Source organism: Orycteropus afer, unplaced genomic scaffold, assembly GCF_000298275.1.
Source record: "Orycteropus afer afer isolate SDZICR_OR568_19922 unplaced genomic scaffold, OryAfe1.0 scaffold00027, whole genome shotgun sequence".
NCBI classification, from domain to species: domain Eukaryota; kingdom Metazoa; phylum Chordata; class Mammalia; order Tubulidentata; family Orycteropodidae; genus Orycteropus; species Orycteropus afer.
The window spans coordinates 3527485-3551878 of NW_006921614.1; the positions used below are offsets into that span (position 1 = coordinate 3527485).

Sequence of the window (24394 nt, forward strand, 5' to 3'; positions counted from 1 at the left end):
TGAAGTAAAAATATTTTTCAAAGTTCAGGATTACCAAACAGCCAATGGACGTTGCCACAAATTTTCCTGAACTTGTATAACCCAAGCCCAAAGTGGACTGAGGAGATAATCTAGAAATTGCATCCTTGAAATCTAGAGAATACTCTCGGGGACGAGGGTGGGGGTGGATCTACGTGTGCACGTGCAAGTGTGTGTGTAAAGATATTAGTATCGTGTTATATATACATATGATATAACAATATTATAAAGATAATGATGGTGGTTTCTTTACTCAAAGCAAACCAAACTCACTGCCATGGAGCTGATTCTGACTCATAGCAACCCCCATGGGGTTTCCAAAGCTGTCAATCTTTATAGAAGCAGATCACCTCATCTTTCTTCCACAGAGTGGCTGGTGGAGTCAAATCATTAAGCTTTTGGTTAGCAGCCAAATGCCTTAACCATGACACCACCAGGGCTCCTTTCTTCACTCAAGGCATTTAAAATTAGACATCAAAAATAGTTTGTTCAACCATACTGTTTCCCAAGCGAATTAGCTAACCTAAAAGTATTTCTCAAATTATTTTGATTAACGTAATTGTTGATTCCTTAAAATCTAGTATTTATTATCCCCTCTTTTCAGGATCTATTTAATAGCATTATTATCAATTGCTGTGAGACATAATACAAAGGTCTCTGTAGCCCATTTCAAAAAGAATTTATTATACATATTCCATGTCTTAATTTCAATGAATGTAAGCAATATTAACATTGTAGGTTTATGTTAGGTTTGTTTGTTTTTGTTTGCTTTTTAATTTAATCAGACTAAATTTATTGAGTCTCCACTACTTCAAATTCAAGAATGCCACATAGCAGGAATCAAATATGTTACTTCACACGTGTCACACTGTGGGCAAGTCTATTGTTTCACCTTTCTTTTGCTTGAGCATATGTAAATTTCCAAGCACCTATGTCATCTCTCAGACATGCCAAGGGCAAGCATTCCAATGTGGCATTACGACAAGAACATAATACGCATTGTTCTGAGCCTCAGCCATGTCCCAACAGACTTGGCAAGCCTTCAGAAAGGGAAGTCATTTCAGGATCAGACAACTAGGAGTCACCAGGGACTTTGACCCTTCTCTCCCATGCTCATTCACACTTTAAAACAGAAACACAGCAACAGCTAGGCGAGTGCCCTCGGAAGTACATAGGAGGAACAGCTCTAGCTCATGGCCCTCATTATCAGCCTGGAGGATAGTATCTGACCCTTGCATCACCAGAAACACAAATCTAAGAAACAAAACAAAACCCTGGCAAAGGAGCCATGTGCCTGTCTATTGACTGTGCAACTGAGGAAATGGCCCCCTTTGTCAGCTGGACACTGCAACTCAGTCTCCTGGGAGTGAAATGAAGAAAGCAGGCTAGGCTCAGGGGAGGAAGGGATAAGAGGAAAAAGGTTGGGGAAAATCATAGAGCAAACCAGCAGGAAGAGATAAAATACCTTTTAGTACATTTGAAACCCTGCGGTGAAAGGCTCTGATTCTCATCAATCCTATCTGTTAAAAAACACTGCCACACCAGGACATAAAATTGAGTCCATTTGATAATACTATTTTCTGAAATTTAAACATGTTGAGCCTTTGCTACAAAGCATGCTTACAAAGCTACATTACTACAGAGAATGAATGACAAATTATGACCTGTCATTTTATATAACTGTTCATTAGTGACTGAGAAGAAATTAGAGGATATGACATTCATAGCTAATTTGGTTCAAAGGTTGTTTCAGCTAACATCACTGATGCTTAAGAAGCAGCTCAAACCCCAGCAGCAGGTCTTCCTTTGAAAGCTCCATTACACAGTGACCAAAGCACCTCATTCTCCCACTCCTAACTAAGCAAGATTTCATCACAGCTCTCACATGGGAATTAATCGTGTTGCTCTGGATTGAAATTTGGCATGTTGGTTGTATGCACTTTCTTTCTTCAATAATAGGATGATGGGGCATAATTCTTGAATCCTCATTCCCAGCACAGTGCCGACACACGTAAAATGCTTAAGAAATATGTGTTCAAAGATTAGAAGGGAATTTGAAAACATGCAAATAGGTGCGTACTGAGGTTTCTGGAATTACAACAGACTTTTCTCTTTTTTAAGTTCCACTTTCTGTCATAGTATTTTATAGTTCCCATCAAGTCTACTCTAACTCATGGTGACCTCGTGTGTGTCAGAGTAGAACTGTGCTCCACAGAGATCTCAATGGCTGCTTTTTCATAAGCAGATTTCCAGGCCTTTCTTCCAAAGTGCCTCAAGGTGGCCTCAAACTTCTAATCTTTCATTTAGCAGCAGAGTGTGTTAATTGTTTGCACCACTTAAGGACTCCATAATAGTATTCTCAAAAAAACCCAAACTCACTGCCATCGAGTCAGATCCAACTCACAATGACCCCTCCTTGGGTTTCCGTGGTGGTATCACTATGGAAGTATGTTGCCCAACCTTCCCTCTGAGGAGTGGCTGGTGGGTTTGAACCGCCAGCCTTCTGGTTAGCAGTCAAGTGCCTTAGGTACTATGCTACCAGAGCTCCTATAATATTAGTATTAGATAGCCTTTATAATAAATGGGAGAAAATGTTAACCAAATCAGTGAATGACTAGTCACATGGGCCCTCATAGCTTAGGAAAGAACACATACGAGAATTTTAAAGTGTTTGCGAAACTTCAGAACCACTGTTAAATTGGTCCAATGACATCTAGTAAAGCCAAGCATCACCTAACAAATGATCTTGCCACAACTTATTATTCTAAGTTATCTACTGTCTCAAGAGAAAGATGGGTCATAAGGGCCAGGTCTTCATTATAAAATTCCCATCTACATGATTATGGCATATTTCAACTGCCACCTGTTCATTACATGCCTCATCATTACATAAAACAAAAAAACAACAATTAGGATTCAAACATACACTGTAGAAACTCTAGTTCTAGGGAAAGGAACAGCACATAATTTAGTGGCCATTATTTTACTTCACTCCCACGCCAGTGATGTCATATTTACACAATCAGACAGCTGACACTTCAAAAGCCAGTAAGCCCAAACCAGAATATCTAGTTTTATTGTGTTTCTAGCTCCTTCAACTTGGTAACATTCTAAATAAACCCCCACAATATTCTCAACACAGATGAAGTCAGTTATTCCTCAAGTAGAACACATAAAATTTCCTGAACAGATTTTCTTGCTATAAACAAGGAGAGCTGGAGGTTCAAAACTTATTAGTTAAATTGTTATCTGTTAAAAATGTATAATCAACTATGACTATAAAGCAATGAGATGGTTTCCCTAAGATACCCATAAAAATAGGCCTGAATCATGGTCAAACCAAAAGTATTTAAGTGGGGGCTAATAAGGCCTCATTCTTGGACAAACAGAAAGGCAGGTCTGCAGGTACTACATGAGGAAAGGTTGTAATGGACATCAGCTGCATTGTTTCTGACTAGTATCACTGAATCTGAAAAATTGATTCCCTGACTTCATGTCTGAGCATTTCCAGTTGCCATCATTCCAGGCTTGGGTCATGGCAGCCCCATGTGTGTCAGAGAAGAACCGGTGCTCTATGCTTTCAACGTTGATTTTTTTGAACATAGATCACTAGATCTTCTTGTTTTTTGAACATAGATCCTTCTTCCAAGGAGCCTCTGGGTGGACTCAAACCTCTAACATTTAGGTTAGCAGTTCAGAACATTAAACATTTGCACCACCCAGAGACATCTAAGGAACCCAGGTACATCTTTATGAATTTTTATTTTCTGTACCACAAATTGTAAAAATTCAAGTTGTACAATGTCTAGGTTTGCAATGCAAAGCACCATATATCAGAGTCTGACATCTAAAGTACGTGCAGAAACCACCATCTGCAGCTCATTTATTTCAAATTAGAAGCTCATTTTTCAAATTATAAATGAGAGAAATTTAGAAAACAGCATATTGTTTCTGCTAACCTGAGGTCCTCTTTGTGACCAGGACACTTGGAGCTGCCCTGCTATGGTCTACATACCTGGCCTGCACAGGCTTGGGGTGTTTGAGAACCAATAAAAGTCCTTCTGGAACCGCTTACCCTTTGCTGTCTCATCCACCCCAGACATTCGCTGGTGAGGCGCTTGGTGAATTCATCCCACCCTGAGCCGCTCTGACAAGTGTATCCTCCACCACCCTTGGAGCTGGCTCTTCGGACTCGAGGGACACTGATGGCTTTGTAAAGAGCACGCATTTGCTCCTGAAGCTGAAGTAGTCTGAAAGGGAAGAAATACAATTATACCTTTGCAGCAAAACTTCCTATGAAAACATGCTCTGGGAAAAGGTCTCCTTTTCCGAGTTACCCTCGAGTCAATTTGAAGACTTTTCCCTTTACCATGTAAAGTAAGAATCTTGATCACATACTAAAAAAATAAACCCTATAATAGTGCTCAAAGTCCGAAACATCACAGAAAGTTTAACTGCCTTTGCCTAAGCTGGTAGCACCTCTCTCTTTCTCATGAGTTTCATCCTGGGAATTCTTCCTAGTGCCCTGGGTACCATAAGAGCAAAATCAGACCACACATTCACAGTTTAAACTTATGTTTCCAACTGAAAGGGTCTCGTTTTTGTATCCATTAAACTAACCTTGATTTGATATTAGACTCTTAAAAGCCCAGTGCTGAGCCAGTGGCCTTTACTACCCTCTACATGAATGTACAGCTACCATCCCTTAGAACAAACTTCTTTCTGAAGAAACTCAGTTCATGAAAATAAGTACTAGCCTTTCAACTGTTTGCCCTTCTTTTGGGCAGGTCTGTTTAGTTCTTTACATGATCTCACAAAATACGAAGGTGGTGATTTTGTGCAATTTACATCAGAGATACATAAAGGGCAAAATACCAAGCAGTGAGACTTTCCTTGGGACTATTCATTCTTTTTAAGGAAGACTTGGGTCACAGGACTGGAGTGTAAGTGGGTATGCTACATTCTTCCTGGTGAGGTCTGACTGCACTCAGTCTCTACTGGCAATACCTTTTCTGATAAGCATCACAGGGCTGGCCCATTTGCCGCATTTCTCTGATCAAGCTATCGGTGATTTCCATCTGGTCATTGGCCTGGGCAAAGCACTCATCCAGCTCTCTACCCCGAGCAAGCTGTATTCCATCTCCATATTTTAGTTCCTGAAAGAAAGGAAAGCAAATATATTATTAGAAGGAAAAGCTCCATGTGCATGATGATGGACATTTAAAGGAGTACGCTGCAAATCGGAGAGCTCAACCAATCGGAACTGGACCCAAGCTAGTTTGTGGAACCACAAATATCTTTTTAGATGTACAAAAGTCAAGTAAGTTTGTTTTTTTAATTAGACAGATGAACTGGAACCAGACCCCACATGATACCTAAATGAGGAAACTGACAGCCACCTACTCTAGGGAGATGCATCCCTTAGATCAACCAGCCATGAGACATCAGAAGGGCAGCATTGACATAGATGAAAAGCTGGACAGACAAGAATGCGTAGATAAAAAAGGGCACAGGGGTAAGAATTCCCAGATGCACAGCAGAGCTGACAAGGGACAAGGTTGAAGTCACTTCTTGGTCACATCCAGCTACCCAGAGGGAGTGAGTAGTTGAACCTGTGGGCTCAGGACCATAGTTGTAGGGCACATCAAGCTCAACTGGCATAACATACTACACAAAACATTGTTCCATCTCCTACTTTGGTAAGTAGCGACTGGGAACGCTTGCAAGCAGCCATCTAGATGCAACGATGGGTCTCTCCTCTTCCAGAGCAAAGAAAAATGAAGAAAACCAAAGATTCATAGAAACAATTAGTCCTAGTGACTGGTACACCATGCGATCCACAGCCTATACGACTATGAGACCAGAAGAACTAGATGGTGCCCAGCTACCACTGTCAACCACTCGGAGCGGGATCTACGTAGGAGATCATCCTACATAGAAAGGGAGAACAATGTGGAACAAAACTCAGAATCATTTGGAAAAAAAAAAGGGGGACAGGTTTGCTGGTCTGATAGAGCCTGATGGAACCACTGAGACTATGGCACTAGGTGCTCTTCAGGTCTGGAATTGAACCCACACCTGCGGCTTCCAGCCAAACAAAAGACAGGCATATGAGTTGAACGTTTTTACCTGAGGTAGATACATACACTCCTTGGAGGAACAATCATGGGAGAAAGAAGGGCTGTTTATGTACAGGGAGACAGCTCAGGGGGCAGGAGTGCATGGAGTGATGGACACAAGGAAGAGGTAACTGTTGGGAGAAAGTTGGAGGGGAGCTGTTGCATTGGGGTAAATTGTAGTCAATGTCATGAGCAACGTGTATGTGAACTGCTGTATGGAAAGTGAATTTGCTCTGTTGACTTTCACCCAAATCACAATAAAAAAAAAATTAAAAAAAAAGAAACAAAGAAAGAAAAAGGGGGCACATAGAGGGGATAATTGCAAAGAGGAGAGGGGAGGAGAGCTTTTTGTGGTTAGGGATGGTAATCAGGGCCATGAAATCAAATGTGCATGAACTGTTGAATATAAAACAAATCTGCTTTGTATATCTGCACACAAAGCACAATTAATAAATAAATAAATAAAATTAAGGCACTAGAACATTAAGTCATCTCCAAACAAAGCCCATAAATTCACTTGATTAAAATCTCTGCTTCCATCATAGACTGACCACTTATCAGGAGTGCTTTGTGGAGGGCCAGACTCCAGATTTAACCCTACAGGAACATCAGCAGCAGGGAGACTGGGGCTCCCTTCTTTTGCTGAAAAGATACAATTCAGGGAAGCAACTGAAGAGATGGCCATGGCCCCACCATTCTCGTTTATTTTTAGCAAACTCAGAGCAAATGTGGATACTGCAATGTTTTACATCATGGAACCAGTGATTTTTAAGTCTGACTTGATGAGATCCTAAGACAGCTCAGCCATCTCAAGGAATAAATACCATGAGGTCCTACACAAATATCACCTCAATTTTAAAATTCCTATTTTCCCACATTTTAATGTTTCTCAACTGCAGTTGTTCCCACAATATGGCCATTCTTCCTGAAAAATAAAACCAAAATCTTATTTAATGGATAGTGCACGTCACAATCCATTACATCCCAGCTATAGGAACATGTCCAATTGCATTTCTAGGAAGAGAAAGTCTTACAAATCACATCAATTAACAATAGATTGGTGCAATTCCAAAAGGGTGGCAATGTGTAGGGTAAATATTTGTTGGTAAGAAAAAAATAACTTTGTGTGAGGACTGGTTGCCATTGCTAAACTAACATCACAAGTTACACATCCCACTCTGGTCTGTTTTGAAAAAGGCAGTCTCTCCAACTGTCTATGTGAATGAGGTCAGGGAATAAGGACAGACAAGGTAGAGTCTAAGCCAGCCAGGAGCAACATCCGGTGCTGACAAGAGTTGGGGGGAACTGACCAGAAGAACAGAGATAACTCACAGGCTGTACGATCAGCTCGGCCCGCATCAAGCAATCTGAGCAGTTCTGTAGAAGTTCTTGGATGGTGTTCTGGTTCTGGTGCCTGGACATTGTACCAGTTTGGCTAATGGAGCAAACACAAAGAAACCAGACATGAAATAATTTTTTTCAACTCAAATAATTTCACACCTTCAAAGAAGTTCAAATATGGGACAAAAACATTCCTGTATCTTTCACGTAGATTCACCAAGTGTTAGCATTTTGCCATGTTTCCTTCATCCTCTCCCTCTCAATGTGTGTGTGTCCATTTATTTATGTACGCATGTATTTTTTGAACCATGAGCGTAATCATAACCCTTTACCTCCAAATATGTCAGTGTGTATGCCCTAAGAACAAAGACATACACTTATATAACTACAATAGAACTATCAAAAGCAGGAAATTAAGCATTGACATGATACTGCTTTTTAATCTATAATCTATAGACTTGATTCAAATTTCACTAATTAGTCCACTAATGGCCTTCACAGTAAATTTCTTTTCTGGGTCCAGGATCCAATCCAGAAATACTTTTTTCAGTTGTGAAAATACATTTCTCACAATGACACGGAGCTATTTCAGCTTCTCTATCAGCTGATTTATGCATCATCCTACAGCAGTCCAGAACAGGGAGCCCCACACCACCAATCCCTCCACAGGAAGCCTTTATACTGTCAAAAACATAGTATGAAGATGTCACTAGCATGTCTGGCTGAAGGGAAGAGTGGATAATGAGGGGGAAACTTACTCTACAAATACATTTTCTGCAAATCACAGCAAAAGGCAATAATGGTGAAGAAATAACAGTATGAGGAAAGGGATCCAAACCAAACTCAAAGTCACTGCCATTGAGTCGATTCCGACTCATAGCAACCCCCACTGGATTTCTGCCAACCTTCTGGTTAGCAGTCAAATGCTTTAGGGCCCATGCCACCAGAGCTCCTAGAGAAGTGATAGGAAATTTAAATACCATTCGTCCAAAAACAAGTCTCTTTTCCTTTCAAGATGATCGTAGTATAAGTATTTTTCTACACAACAATGCCCATCAAACTGTACATTTCAAAGTATGCACTTGCACTGATGTGGAAGAACCTTGGCAGAAGTCTTAAAACACAGTGATGCTAAAGAGGGATGTTGCCGATTTTCCCTAGTTAAAAGAAAGAAATGCCCACAGTAGTTTAATTAGCTCCACAGTACAAATGAATCTACAAAGGAACAAGGCTTTTAAAACAGTTTTACTTTTCAATTTGCCAAGAATCATGCTATAGTACAACTTAGTATAATTTAGCTTGAGAGTTTTTTTTTATTGTAGTAAAATATTTATAACAATATTTAAAATTGCATTTTAACCATTTTGAAGCGTACAATTCAGTGATTACCATTACCACTAGCCATTTCAAAAAGTTTCACATCACCCTAAACAGAAAAAGTTGTTAGACACTAGGGTGCTGACCTAAAGGTCAGTGGTTTGAACCCACCAGCCACTCTGCCAGAGAAAAGATGTGGCAATCTACTCCCATAAAGATTACAGCCTTAGAAACGCTATGGGCCAGTTCTACTCTGTCCTCTAGGATCCCTATGAGTCAGAATGCACTGGAAGGTAATGAGTTTTTAAACAGAAACTTAGTACTTAAGAGAAATTTAAAGCATATTAAATAATTACTTAATGTTCACAAAAAGTCCTCTTTAATATGCTCTAAGAAGACAGAGTTCTCATGGGGTTTTCAGGCGATTTGGCCCTTCACCAGGATCATCCTGCACTGCTTTTATATGTTTGATGTTCTGGACTTTCGTGTGTGTGTGTGTGTGTGTGTGTGTGTGTGTGAGAGAGAGAGAGAGAGAGAGAGAGAGAAAGAGAGAGAGCGCGAGTGAGCTGTGTGTTTTAAAGAAAGAATTCCACTGGTTAAAAAAAAAGTTTGAAAAACAATGGGTGTATTTGTGCAGTGATGGAGTAAGAATGCAAGTACATGGGAAACTTCTCTATCACACCACGTGGAAGGACTGACTTTCTTTTTCTGCCACCCATTTGGGGTTCCTCCCTGAAAGCAAGGCTCCCCAACATGCCTGCACTAGCTTATCGTGGGTGAGGAACCTGCTTCTCCCTGGGAACCACTCCCAATGATAACACCTGCTCCTCCAGTCAAGCCCAGGCAACGTGCCTCCCGAACTGTCCACCTATCAAAACCAAGATACCCACCCCATACCCATCTACCTTGCCCCTCCCACATCAGCGAGTCAATCTGTCTTTCTTCCACCCAGAATTATTCAGGAAATCTGGCACATGTCTCGTACTCCTGAGAAGTAAACGAGACCGCATCTGTTGCCCTAACTTGTGTAAAATTCCAATTGACTTAGAATCAGAACACTTTCCAAAAAGTACCTATTATAAAACTGAGGAAAGAAATTAAAGAGACAAAAGAAAACAATTGAGACAGACAGAAACCTCATTTAGAACCCTACATAGATTAGGAATTTGAAAGGTCTTCCGTAATTGTATTTGTCAGAATATTCCCTTTTGGGTTGACAGTGCATTTCTTCTGAAACTTAAAAATTCTGTTCAGCAATTTGCTTGAGAGGATGATTGCCATGAAAAAGGCCAGTCTCAAGCATAGAATGAAAGAGCTATTTCTTACAATGGAAAGCCAGAGTTTCTTAGCTGATTTAATAGCATGAACTGCAATAAATACTATCACAAGCTGAGAGGCAACTATCCAACAGAGGCAGAGAAAGGGAAAATGTGTGTGCGGTATATTGGAACTCTGTACTATCTCTGCAACTTTGTGTAAATTTTAAATTATTCTAAAATAAAAACCTATATAAAACAAACAAAAAATAGCCACGGAGGCCAAACTCAACTGTGAAAGAATATACCAAAGTGTACATGCAAATCTTTTTTTCTCTTGGTTATGAAATTTTTTTTTTTAATTGTAATTTGGATGCAAGAGCAAATTCCATACAGCAGTTCTTATACATTTTGTTTCATGACATTGATTGCAATCCCCATAACGTAACAGCTCTCTTCCCACTTCCTCCCTGTGGTTACCTTTACTGTGTGTCCTATTTTCCTATGCATTCCTGCCCTCTGATCTATTTCCCTGTATAAATAATATTGTCCTTCTGATCTCCCATGCTTGATTGTTCTAAGGAGTGTACCTACTTGGTGTAAATGTTCACCTTATATACCTGTCTATTGTTTGCCCAGAAGCCATGGGAATGAGTTCAATCTCAGTCCTGAAGGGTGCCCAGGGGCCATAGGGGGTTCATCAGTCTCTATCAAACCTGGTTTTTTTATGACTAGGAGGTTTGTTCCACATTTTTCTCCCACTCTATCCAGGATCTGCACATCTTTTTAAAGTGAATTTATAATCCCAAATTCATGTGACAAGAAAATACGAAAACTCACCAGCATCTTTGTACTCAGCCCCTATCTTCTTACATGACACTTTGAGATTAAATGTATCGAGGAAAAAGGGAGGTGAGACAATTAAACACTGCTTGAAACACTCAAATTTAAAATATTGGTGGATTTTCTCCATTTTTGTTTTGTCCCCTCTTAGATTTAGAAGATACTCCTACTTCTACAAAGCAATTTGCATTTCAATCCTACAAATATTTGATCTCAAAAAAAAAAAAAAAAAAAGCACAGGTAACTTCATATGCTGTTAAAAATATTAGAAAATAATTATTTATCTTTTGCATATATTTACCACATGTCCACTAAAGCCCTTATGTCCTTTACTTGGCACTTTAATAAACAGAGTAATAACTGTGTGAGAAAAAAAGGGGAATGTGTACAAATCCAATCTTTTTAACTAAAAACATTCAACTATCAAAACTATTTGTTTCCAAAAAGTTCTTTTCACCCCAACCAGAAAATTATGAAACAGTAATTCTCCATCCCCACCTCCTTCAGACCCTTATCACCGTTAATCTACTTTCTTTCTCTAGGTATTTGCCTATTCTAGATACCTAATCTTTTTAAGGGTCCGAAAATTAAAAGCTAAAGTGTTTAAACAATGAAATAAAAAATATTTGGTATTGCAATTAGTCTACAGGAAAGTATGATCTGACTAACCAAATTTCATCTTATATATAGCTTTTCACCACTGTGTCTGATCCTTAGAGCAAGGTATATGTAACCTATCTTTCACTCATAATTACATTTCAGTTTGAGGTGCAGCCAAGAATACCATCTAAAACAAACCCAAAGAAAGGTAACCAGGTGTACAGCTTAGGGACAGCTCAATCCACAAAAACAGGCCAATTGAGAGTTATGGACTAAGGAAAAGTGAATCCACCTTCAAATATCAATTTGCTTTTTTTTAGCCCCGTGAAGAATCTACACAGAACGTCCGTACTAAAATCAACGAGGAAGTGCCAGCAGAAAGGATCAGGACCCACGTAAATTCACACACTGCCCAGTTGTACAAGGCTGGATTGTTTAACAGGTCAGCTAGGAGAACTTGTCTCAGGGAACCATGTATTTTTAAAAAGTTGTGTAATTTGCAACTTGGTAAGTCAGATCATATTTTTTATTGACTAATAATTTTATTTTTTATTCCAGAAGTTTTCTAAACCAGTTTTCTCCTCTGTTGGGCTAGATGATATGGAAGATTTCTTCTACTCACTCATTGTGTAACTCTATGAAACTGCCAAACACATTCTTCTATTGAAAATAATATAAAAGTTTGTGCTCTGGCTTCTGATAACTTAGCTTCCTCTTCAATTTATATAGTGCTCTTGGGGGGAAATGTAAAATTCTATAATATGAAGAAATATTTTTAAATAAATGTATTTATTCAACAAGGATACAAAGATTTTTAAAAATCCCTAGCAACAAAGACATTTTCAACACTGGTATGTATGAGTGTTAGAGGTGGAAATTTTGAACTGCGTTAAGAATTGTACTAACAAACCTCAAAGTTCAATCTCTAAATCTCATTTCGGTGGCATGGTAGATGGAAGAAAAGTCATATGTCTCTTTTTTTTTAAGAATTGTTGTTGCTGTTGTTAGGAAAACAAAACTCATTTGGGGCAGGTAAATCAAAAGAATACTGACTTCTAAATGAAAATGAAAAGCTATCTTTGAAAAAATAATGTTCATCCTTCATAGTTTTTAACTTTTTTGAAATTCTGTTTTATCTTCAAACTCACAAAGACAAATGATTCATACTACAAAGAACCTGTCTGCACAAACATATTTTTAAAGTTCATTCTAAACCTGTTCAAACAAGTAATGGTTCCAACAGTTTACATAAAAAAAGAAATCTTTCGTCAACGGCTAAAAGGAAAACGTGTTCTGGATTTTAATCCAAGGATGGACCACATGAGTGTGTGAGCAACATTATAGAGCTTTCTATGTTTTATTTTATTACCTTCAATAACACTCTTTCCTTAAAAAACAAGACTCCAAAATTAGCTGTCTTAAGGTAGTAGTTTAACGCTTCTTTTCAAGATTATTTTGTTGTTGTTGTTGCTATGTGCTGTCGAGTCAGACCAGACTCATAGCGACCCCTCCTTGGGTTTCCGAGGCAGAGGCAGTATCATTATGGAAATAGATTGCCCAACCTTCCTTCTGAGGAGTGGCTGGTGGGTTTGAACCGCCAGCTTTCCAGTTAGCGGTCAAGTGCCTTAGGCACTACACTACCAGAGCTCCCAAGATTATTAGGGTTTTTTTTTTTTTTTTTAAAAAAAAGGCATGTATTTTGAAGAGGCACATGCAGCATTATAATTGAAATATTTTTTCAAAAGTTTCTCTCTGTTATTATAATTTTATAATTATCTATATCACTCATAAGACTGTTGTTGTTGTTATGTGCCGTCGAGTCAGACCCAACTCATAGCGTCCCTCCTTGGGTTTCCAAGGAGCTATCACTAAGGAAGTATAGATTGCTCAACCTTCCTTCTGAGGAGTAGCTGGTGAGTTTGAACCACCAGCCTTCTGGTTAGCAGTCAATTGCCTTAGGCACTATGCTAGCAGAGCTCCTCATTAAACATTTGGGCTATGCCAAATGTATCTTTGGCATATGTATCTTTTCATGTATATATACTTTATCTCCAATTGTACTTGAATCCTCTTAAAGGATTCCTCCTTTCCTTTTTCTCCGTCTGTACCTGTCTCTCCACTTTCCTTTGTTCATTCAATCAACATAGGGTATTCTATGTGTGCCATAGAATCTGCCTCTTATCCCTTTGCATTCAGGTTCACGGAATAATGGCCTAGGAAAAGCTCAATAAATGTTTGTTAGAAATCATGATAATTAAATAATGCATTACTATTGTTCTTAAGGCTTATTTGCTTAGGGTGTTATACTTTCCAAAGCATTTTTCACATATATTACCTGTGAGTTCCTTTCACGCTCTTAAGTAAAAAGGAAAAAAAAAAAAGTGACTTGCATAAAATGTTTTTACTTCTTATAAGGATAGTATCTTAATTTCAAGACTCACAAAACACAAGACATCAGTTGAAATGTCATTTGTCCATTCTTCAGAAGTTACAGCTCAATGTTGCCTCCTCTATTGAGCTTTCCTGATCACACTTCTGCCCTAAAAGTCCACTTACCCTTCCTCAATTGATGTCCCACTCCCTTACACTATTATTGCCTACTCTAAGTCTAAAGTCCCAGGACTTAGTCATCGTCCACTCCTACAAGCTCCTAACAATACAAGGTTTTGCACACAGAAGGTGCTTAATAAATGTTTGCTTGGCTTAGTAAAGTAGGAGAAAAACAAAGGTAAATAAAAGACTTTAATCTGAGGCTATTACCACTCACCTCATTATCCTGATTTCAAAAACTCATTCAGAGGCTGCATATAGCCCACACCACTCTCCCATCCAGAAAGCAGAGTAAAAAAACCTATAGATTTTAGAGAGGCTGCCTCTGATCCTTGATTTGGTCTTTGCCCAAGCGCTTTGGAAGCAGCACTCTAATAAAAGTTCCCTTTCCTTTTGTTGGTCCTCTCTATTTTCACACTGATAGATTGTGTTGAGGGAGGGCAAAGTGATCACCACACATCATCAACTTTATAAAGACTTTGAAGTCAGATAGCCGGGAATCTACTCTCAGCTCAATGCATCCATTTGTCCTGCCTGTGAGTCTGAGCAAGTTTCTTGAGCTGGTGTGTGCTGAGGAACAGAAGGGCCAGGAAGGTCTACAAAGCACTGCACGTGTTCAACTCTCCCTGAACAACTCTTACTGTGACAGCTGCGGCCATTGCTATTACATGATACTTCATTTTTGTGGTTTTATCTTTGGCCCATTCATAATTCTGGGGAAGAGCAAGAAGCAAAAAAAAAAAAAAAAGGAAAGAGAAGAAAGAAACAGATTTGAGTATTAAATGTGGAAGCATTTTCTCAGCAGTTCTAAGATTGCCTACAAGACTTTAAAAATAGCTATTTGCAACATTGAAAGAGAGCCATACATTTTAACAAAGGATGAAAGAAACATACTGAAGGGATGAGAAAATTCAAAGATGCTTCCCTTTCCTTTATTAAGTGGGGCTACCTTACAAATTCAAGATCAAAATGGGATTTCTATTTCTAATTATGTCCCTATGTACAAATTTTCATTTCACTGAAGCCTAAAGAAACTGTTTACAAGGCTTCCGGTTATCAAGAAGCCAACTCTTCTTTTTCAGGTGGCAGACAAATTAGGAAGTAAGGGGTGTCAAGTTTGTGTGTCCAAGAATTTAATTCCAAGGATACACTTTGATCAGTTTGTGGTAGTTTCTCACTAACATATTCATTTTCACATTCATGAGGTCTTTGAAGGACTTAGAACATCCAGCCCAAGATGTTTGTAGAAGAACTAGATGGTGCCCGGCTACCAATGCCAACCACTCAGGAAAGGATCAAATCTGGAGATCCTGGATAGAGTAGAAGGGAAAACGTGGAACAAAATCCAAAAAACTCAATAATGACCAGAATTACTGGTCAGATGGAGTCTGATGAAACCCCCAAAACTATGGCCCTGGGATACATTCTGGGCCTGGACTAAAACTCACTCCCAGGGGCTGGCTCTCAGCCCAACAGTAAACAAGATGTACATGCAGACCACTCAACCCAGGGTGTCGCACCCACCCACACACACAAAAAAGATGTTTGTAGAGAGACGAATTATTTGACTGTGCTAGAATTTTACAGTCTTTGCTTCAAGCAAGTGGCTCTCATTGTCTGAGTCGTGGGGTCTCTGGGACCCTCACTTCAACATAAGAACCACAGTGACCAGCTCCAAATGGCAATATCTCTGGGGCCAGCCAATGTAGAGCAAGAGGGAGAAGAACAAAAGATGGGGCAGTGTTCCCATGCTCTCTGGGCACTTTAGCACCAAGGCCTCCACACTGAGATGATTCTTCCACAACCTCCTAGTCTGGAAAGACAGGTTGGTGGAGCTGAGTTAGACTCTGAGTGTCATACCCTACCCTGCTTTGCACCACCCTGAGAAGTCAGCATTGAGGCATAAGCAGCATCAGCAGTTTTTCCTCCTAAGACATTTAAGCTGCACCCAATGACATTATGCTCATATTTAGAGAAAAGTAGCTGCTTCTTGAAAGTTGTTTTATCCCATTTAATACATTTAGCCAACAATTAGTTTGCTTTCTGTATCATCATATTGGGCATAGTGCCTAAGGCATCTGACTGCTAACCAGAAGACTGGCGGTTCAAACCCACCAGCCACTCTGCCGAAGGAAGACTGGGCAATCTACTTCAGTAAAGATTTACTGTCTTGGAAACCCAAAGGGGGTAGCTATGAGTTGGAATTGACTCAATGGTAGTGAGTTTGGTTTTTTGTGGACACAGATTGAGAATACTACAAGAGTGCTAATGAAGGAATATAATGATTTTGAAATAAATATTTCATAGAAGCACACTGAAGAATGCTAGATTTTTTTTAAAAAAATGGCAAAAACTGATAGAAAAGAGTTTACAAATAGAAAAGATAATTCTAATAACTAAAGTTTGATCTTTTCTTGAGCCATAGTGGTAGACTAGATTCAAATCTAACTCAACCACTTACTCTCTCTGTGACCTTGACCAAGTCATTTAACTGCTTTAACCTCACTTTCACATTTGTAAAATGGGCAGTTTGCTGGGAGGCTTCAGACAAACTTGGCACATCATGGGGGTTTAATAAATGGTAACTATTACTAACCATTGATTTGCTGTTTTTATAAAATATGTAACTTCTCAAATTTAATAGCCACATAAATGGTGTTGTTGTTGTTGTGTGCCGTGGAGTCGGCCCCGACTCATAGCGACCCCTCCTTGGGTTGCCAAGGCAGTATCACTACGGAAGTAGGATTGCCCAACCCTCCTTTCAAGGAATGGCTGGTGGGTTTGAACCGCCAGCCTTCTGGTTAGCAGTCAAGTGCTTTTAGCCACTATGCTACCAGAGCTCCCATGTATTAAGATAAACTGTATCTTCCTTAGCAATTGTCACCCAGAAAAACATTTATGCTATCCATTCTATGAATCACCTACGCTCAAAGCCTGTTTTATCAGATTCTTTCTTGCTTCTGACATCCAATTCTTAGCTGATGCTGTCACTCCACCTGGGCAATATCTACTTTCCCAATTCACTCATTGCCTTCACCCTCCTTCAGACTTTCATTACTTTCCTTCCTAACTAGTAACCAACTCCCTCCTGCAACCTCTCCTAACAGCATGCCAATCCTGCATGCTGCATGCCACAGAAAATTCTAAAGCTCAGCTATGATTATCTTATTTCTACATTTAAAAACCTCCAATGGCTCCCCTCTACCTGTGCAAACACCTCACCACAGCATGCAGGCATTCAGATTCTCCCATGCTCTGGCCCCAACCTATCGCCCTCCTTTTGTCTTAATTGCTTCTCCTTTTAGCCAAAGCTCAAAAAGGAGACCATGCCACAGGTCTTGAATTAGCTCAGATTTTCTCATGCTCTTTTCTCCCCTTGGAATGTTCTCTGCCCACCCATCTTTCACAGCTGAAATACTCCGAAGTCCAACCAACATTATTTCCTTTATAAAAGAGCCCCGGTGATACAGTAGTTAAGCACTTGGATGCTAACTGAAAAGGTCAGAGGTTTGACCCCATGGGAAAAAGCTGTGGCAGTCTAGTCCGTTCCTATAAAAATTACAGCCTTGGAAAGGTAGTTCTACTCTGTCATATAGAGTTGCTATGAGTCATAGTCAACTCAAAGGCAGTGGGTTTCATGTTGGTTTTCCTTTATAAAGCATTTCTACCGCCCTCACTACCAGGTGTTATGTTTCCTTATGAAGCCCCTTAGGCCATTTACAGCCCTATGTTCCATCAGCCTTAGTGCTTGTGTGCTTAGGTTCTTTTAAAAAACATACACTCCTTTCATGAAGTCCTTATATATTTATCTTTGCATCTCCCACTAGTGCACACAAAGATACTTAGTAAATGTTTGATGGATGAATTCGTTAATTTGATAACATGCACCCACTGTGTCTTTACAGAACTGACAGTCTAAAGACAAGCCATGAAGGCACAGGGTTATGGGAGTGCAGAGCACTGGACCACAGATGAGGAGTCAAGGATTCTCAGGGCACCTCAGCCTGGAGTGGACTGTGGGATCTTGGGCAAGGCTTAATCTTCTAGTCTCTAAAGTGGGGCTTCTGTGGAGTAGGTGATCCTTCACACTCCCTCCCTCTCTAAAATTCAATGCAAATATATCTGTTTACCTCATGCTAAGAAATAGGCTTCTTTTAAACAGTAGTTTAAAACTTTACAATATCCATGTCCCTTTAGTTTTGTGTATTTCACTGTACATAAACTATATCTCAATAAAATATATTTTTTTAAAAAAGAACTTTACAATATATATCCACTAGTAATCACATGAATTTTGGTTTTCAAATCATGAGATAGAGAGAAAAGCAAGTATTAACATTACAACATGTATTTCTGAAACGTAATGACTGTATCTGCTTAGCTATGGGGCTTTGTTACTCTGCCATCATCCCTACTTAGGTAACAAATTTCACTATAAATTTGTAATTTAACTATAAGAAGAAGACTAGAGCAATTCTGCCTTAATTGGAAGCAATTCGTATACTATGCTCTTCTATATAAGACAAATTCAATGTAAAATTCTCAAAAATTATCTGTTATATTATCAATAATATAGCATTTACCAAACATTAACAAACACGCAGAATAGGAGAAGTTAAATAAACTAGTTGCAGAATTCATCCAGCATAAAATAGACACAAAGAATTGGAAAAAGGCGGGGAGAGGAGAGAATTACAAATGAGATAGAATACTGTCCTGAAAACTGACAAGCATTATTAATGAAAAAGAGAGAGGGGAGGTATTTTAAAGTCACCTTGAAAGGAAAAATAAGATTTAGGGGTCTCTACACAGTCAAATTGATTGAATTAGGGACAGGGCTAAACTCACTATTACAAAAATCACCATAGTGCCTAAGGCACTTGACTGCTAACCAGAAGGCTGGCGGTTCAAACCCACCAGCCACTCCTCAGAAGGAAGATGGGGGCAATCTACTACTGTAGTGACACTGCCTCGGAAACCCAAAGAGGGGTCGCTATGAGTCAGGTCCGACTCGATGGCACATAACAACAACAACAACAATTCAGCCAATAAGGAGTTCTGGTGGCACAGTGCCTATGTCATCTGACTGCTAACCAGAAGGTTGGTGGTTCAAACCCACCAGCTAGCTGCTCTGCAGAAGGAAGATGATACAATCTACTTTTGTAAAGATTTACTGCCTTGGAAACCCAACGGGGTCACTATGTGTCAGAATCTACTTGATGGCAGTGGGTTTTCAGCCAATAAAAATAGCAGTTTTGAAATAAATGAGTTTAAATTCAGCCTGTAGTTTTATATTGGCTTTTTTTTTTTTTTTTTGCTTAGAAAAACTTAGGTCAGAAAAGTACTCATTAAATTCTTAGTTATCATTTATTTCACACAGGCCTGTTGATCACACAGGGATGCTTAAAAATTGCATGCCACAAGAGACCAAGTCCTTCCACACAAAACTACCAGAAAACCAGGTGTAGAGGGCATAGCCTCTCAGTCGTTGGGCATAGTCAGTATTTTAAAATGCAAAAGCCAGCATTTGTGGGCTATTTGTATTTTATTAATTCCTCAATTCAGAAGTGTTGGCAGTAGGACTGCCACCTCATAACTGCAAGTCCATACAGGCTTGGGGTGGGGGCGGAAGGGTCAGACTTCATTACCTGGGACAGGAAGGAATGTTCTCAGGCTCAATCAAGGCCTGAGAACAAGACCTCTGCAGCCTTGGGAAATCAACACCAGTGGGCAGAAAAACACCCTTCCAAAGACCTAGGTAATTTTTCACTTGGGTCTGTTTTCCCTTCTCAGACTGATGTAAAAACCTGACAAGTTTATAAACAAGCTTTAAGCTAGGAAAACAGAACATAGGAAATTATGTTATACTATAAAAACACACTGAGCCTTTCAAAAATTAAATATTTCCATGAAGAAACCACTTATCTGTATGCAGTTCATTGACCAAAGAATTATTTTAAATATTACTTCACTACAAATAATGTAAACCAATGGGATAGAATACTCAACAACAGTACTAATTACTGTCAATTTAAAAGACAGGCTGTAGGATGACAGAGCATATTTATAAAATAAAAGTTTTGATTCATAAAATCCTGAAGAATCCTTGCAAATTCTGGCTTGGATAAGAAAACTGTGCTTCTCAAATACTGGAAAACTGAGAGGGAAAAAAAAATAAATTGAAACAGTAAAGTTTTAAAACAAACTAAAATGCAAATTTGCAACATGTTCTCCTAATTCCTTCTATTGGTACATTTTTCCTGGAAAACCTCAGGTGTCTTTTGTTCAGAAAACAAAGTTTCAATATTGAGAAAATTCCTTCTTAATTCCAAAAGTGGCAATAAATTAAGAAAAATAAATAAATAATTAAATCCAAGCAGGAAACAGGTTGTAACACGAGTAGTCCCAGTCTTTGAAACTGCTTGCAAAACAAAACCCCTTTGGAGCGTATTCAGGTAGCTCCTCCCCAGCCCAAGGCCACAGCGCCGAGTCAACAATGGTGCGGAGCCCTGGGCCTGTTGCCCAAACTCTCCCGGCTTGCGTGGGTATCCAGAGTCCGACTCTGGGGACCAGCTTCCCTATCTCCCTCACCCATCAAATGACTCCCTCGGTCTGTTTCCGCTTTGATCCGAACCCGCTGGCCCCTGCCCTCCTCCCGGTGCGCTTCTGCCGGCACCTTCAGCCGGGCGGCCCCCAGAGTAGCTGGCGGACGCAAGCGGTGGGTCCGGGCGCCCTCGGCTCCGTATCCCTCTCTGCCCAGACACTCCTGCTCAAGGAGCAGATATTACGACGGCGCTGACGATCAAGGCGCTGGGGTCCTTTATCCAATGCTTTTTAAAAAGGGAGCAAACAAAGGGCCCAACCCGTGCTCACGTCGGCGGAGGAGACGGGCGCGCCCCAGCCCCGCGGCTGTTCAATCCCAGAAACTGTTGGAGGGGAGAGGGAACCGCTGAAGCCGGGCCCCCCTCGAGACGCGATCCTTCGCCGGCGGGACACGCAGCCTATATCTGGGTGCCGTCGCTATTCAGCTTTGCTTAGTGACCCAAGAGACCGCGGTTTCAGGGTGCACGGGAATGTGAGGGAGCCCAGCAGGAACCGCGGGGCGCCGCCACTGGGCAGGCCGCGGACCCCTGGCCTCCGCCGGTTTACGCGTGGTTACAGCTCAGGGTAGGCTTGTGTTATCACAGCCACAACTTGCCTGACCTCCCACCTGCCGGCCGAGGAAGACCAGAGCCCGAAACAAAGGCAATGCGGCCGGCCAGGCAGAAGGGCAGCCCAGTGGCGAAGAAGAGAGGATCCCTGGCCGCCCCTTCGCGCCCTCGTGGGCCCCCCACAAAAGGGATTTGAATGCCCGGTCCCGCCTCGGTCGGGTTCGCAAGAAGGGAACCAGGTGGAACCGAGTCCCTACTTCCAGGAAGGGAGCCGCTCCTTTCCCGGCACCTACCGTCCCTCCTACTCAGCGCCGCGCACTGGTGCCGGCCACCTGGGCGCAGATCCCAGCTGGGCCAGAAAATAGTTTTGTGAGCTCGGGCAAAAAAAGGTTCCTCCTTCCGGACCCAGTTTTCCCTCCCTCCCTACTTCCTAGGAGTCGGCTCGGAGAGCACCCACCCGTAGCCGTCCGAGTTCATCTCGGTGACCGTACAGCGGCGCGTGTAGTACATCCTGCCGTTGGCGCCACTGCCGCTGCCACCGCCGCCGCCGCCGCCACAAGTCATCTCGTAGCGCAGGTCCGGGCCGGACTCGGCGCGCGTCATGCGGCCCAGCGTGTTGATCCGCGGGTGGGAGCCCCCATTGCAGCTCATCTCGGCGGCGGCACGCAAGAGCGGCTCAGCGCCGAGGCATAAGCGAGAGCAGCGGCCGGAGGATGTCCGCGGAGGCTTAAAAAGCACTGAAAGGCCGAAATGGAGGGGGCGGTGCCAAAGTTTCACAAGGACGCTCCTCTCTGCCGGGCGGTGCCGGCCGCTGCGACTGCAGCGCGGCCGAGTGGAGGTACGCGCGCGGGAGAAGCGCGCTGGGAGCGCCCGACTGCTAGAAGAGCAGGAGGAAGAGCTGTGGCTTGGAGGGTGGCGAGAGCGCAGAGGAGCTGCGTTGGGGCTGGGTGTTGGTGTTGGTTGGCGGGGTGCGAGTCTCCTCCCGGCTGGCACCGGGCGCCGAGGCCACACCTGGCCAGTTTTTTCCCAGGGCGGGGTTCGGCCCCTGCGCCGATCCCACCCCCAGCCGGTGTCACCAACGCGCCTCGGCTCCCCTCCCCACCTGCGCCCGCCGGCCTGTGGCCCCACCCTGCACCTTCGAAGATTGAGCAACAGCCAGGAGGGGAGGCGAGGGACCAAGGACAAGCCCTCGCTGGGGTGCTACGATTGACGCCTGAAACAGGGCGCCTCGCCTTTGAGGATTTCTTTGGTCCCTCGGTCGGAAATAAGCTGGAAAATAAGACCTTTCGATGGGACAATTACTTATTAAACATTTTCGTTTGCTGGTCCCCTGGAAAGGATGTCAACCTGTCTTCGAAAGGAAGCACATAATTGAGGAGAGAACGTTTGGAAGATGGGCTTTTGTTTTGGCTCTCCCCCTCCCCCGCTGTAATCAGGAAATTGCCTCTAAAGTCCTATTTTTGACGTATAAAAAATGATTTTTAAAGAGAACATCATTCGCTGGAGAGGTCTTCACCATACAGTTTCTTCACTTGAAGATAAAGAGGAAAATATTGTAGTTCTTTTCCATGGGATAACATAAAATATAAATTGCAATTTCTTTGTTTTTCCTCATCTTAAACAAGAAATTGAAAGGTTTCAAACCCAGCCCCAGTCTCCAGATTTTGCTAAAGAACTTTGGGAAAGAAGATCTTTCTTGGCCCCCGAGGATCTTCTCCCCAAACTTAGTCTCTTTTGGAACTCGGAGCTCTTCCCACAGTCCATGGAGAAGGCCCTCCTGGAATGAAGCCTATCTGGGAGCTGCAAAGAGCCCTGGACAGAGATCACCCACATTGTACAGATGAGTAACTCAGAGCCAGAACATTCCAGCGAATAGCCCCAGGGCCGCTCCCAGCTAGTGGCTGAATGTTAACTACCCTGTAATCTCCATGAGCCCTGTGTAGATATAGGCCCAACAATACTATGCATAGCTGTTTTTATAATTTGGGAAATTGTTAAGTTATTCTTCAATGAAGCACCATTTAAAGATTTTTATAATGAACATTTCTCATCTACCTAAACAATGCTTTCTTATATATTGTATTTCTGAAAATGTTTATAAACTGTGAAGAACAAAAATCAAACTATATTTTCATGTTGTAAAGAGAGTGAGAGGAGTTTTCTAAAATTTGCTGTATTACAAAACCCCTCATGACACCTCACCTTTTGGGCACAATCGTTGACAAAACGTCCTGTCCTTTTGCTTCACAATTTACCACAGAATTGGTAAGTTTAAGTCCAAGGAGTCAAAAATGCTACCGAGTTTACCACTGTTAGCACAACCTATAATTTTTCACTTTCCTCTTCGTTTTGTTTGTTGTTGTTAGGTGTCATCGAGTCACCTGCAACTTATAACGATCTTAGGTATGATTTTAACAAAGGCAAAAGGTGATAAAGTGTTCAAATAATTACACAAAATTCTGAGATGTAGATAAGTTGTTTCTTCTGAAACAACATTGTCTGAAAGTCAGCCCCAGCACAAACAGCCCATGATGTCCATTGGTTGGAGGGGAGAAAAGTAGTAGATGGAATATTTCAAGATGTCAGTGTGCAAAAATTTATATTACATGGTGCAAAATTTGAATTACGATGAATTCTCTCTATGCAGCTCATTTGTGCAGCAAATATAGATAACCTACTACATGGAAGGGCTAATGCAAGGCTCTGGCAAACACAAAGATGAATAAGATACATTGTCCTTTAAAACATTACTGGCCATTGAGTGCCAGAGGGGCAGCATTCACAAGGAGGGAAAGCTGGACAGACAGGAGTGCACAGTTAAGAAGGGCACAGGGAGGGGGGTCACAGGGAAGGGAGGGGAGGAGGGTGGGTTAGGGTTGGCGATGGTAATCAGGAAGTGAAACCAAATGTACATGAACTGTTGAATGTAAAACAAATTCTGCTCTGTAAATTTGCACCCAAAGCACAATTAAAAAAAAAATTGTAGTAAAACTTAAATTGAAAAAACAAAACAACCAGAGATTCCTTTTTTCCCAATGGTGTGTAATAAAAAGGGCCTCTAATCTCACAGCAGAATTCTCCTTGTAAAAAAAAACCACATCTATGAACATCCTTCCATTATCAAATTAAGGCTCCAAGCAGGCAATGGACACTTCTGAGAGCTCATAGTGGGTACATAGGAGTCAGGCTACACACAGAC

General features: G+C 41.3%; 1 protein-coding gene across 1 annotated transcript in view; it reads right to left on the bottom strand.

The window, feature by feature from the left end:
* Window positions 1-21846, bottom strand: part of LOC103192400 (desmoplakin) — a 48540-nt gene extending 26694 nt beyond the window's left edge. The window contains exons 1-4 of the mRNA XM_007935381.1: window positions 21653-21846; window positions 7470-7572; window positions 5026-5174; window positions 4094-4268 (exon numbers count right to left, since the gene is read on the bottom strand). Coding sequence (XP_007933572.1) covers window positions 4094-4268; window positions 5026-5174; window positions 7470-7572; window positions 21653-21846 — 621 coding nt within the window. The remainder of the gene's footprint in view (window positions 1-4093; window positions 4269-5025; window positions 5175-7469; window positions 7573-21652) is intronic.
* Between the last annotated feature and the right edge of the window lie 2548 nt (window positions 21847-24394).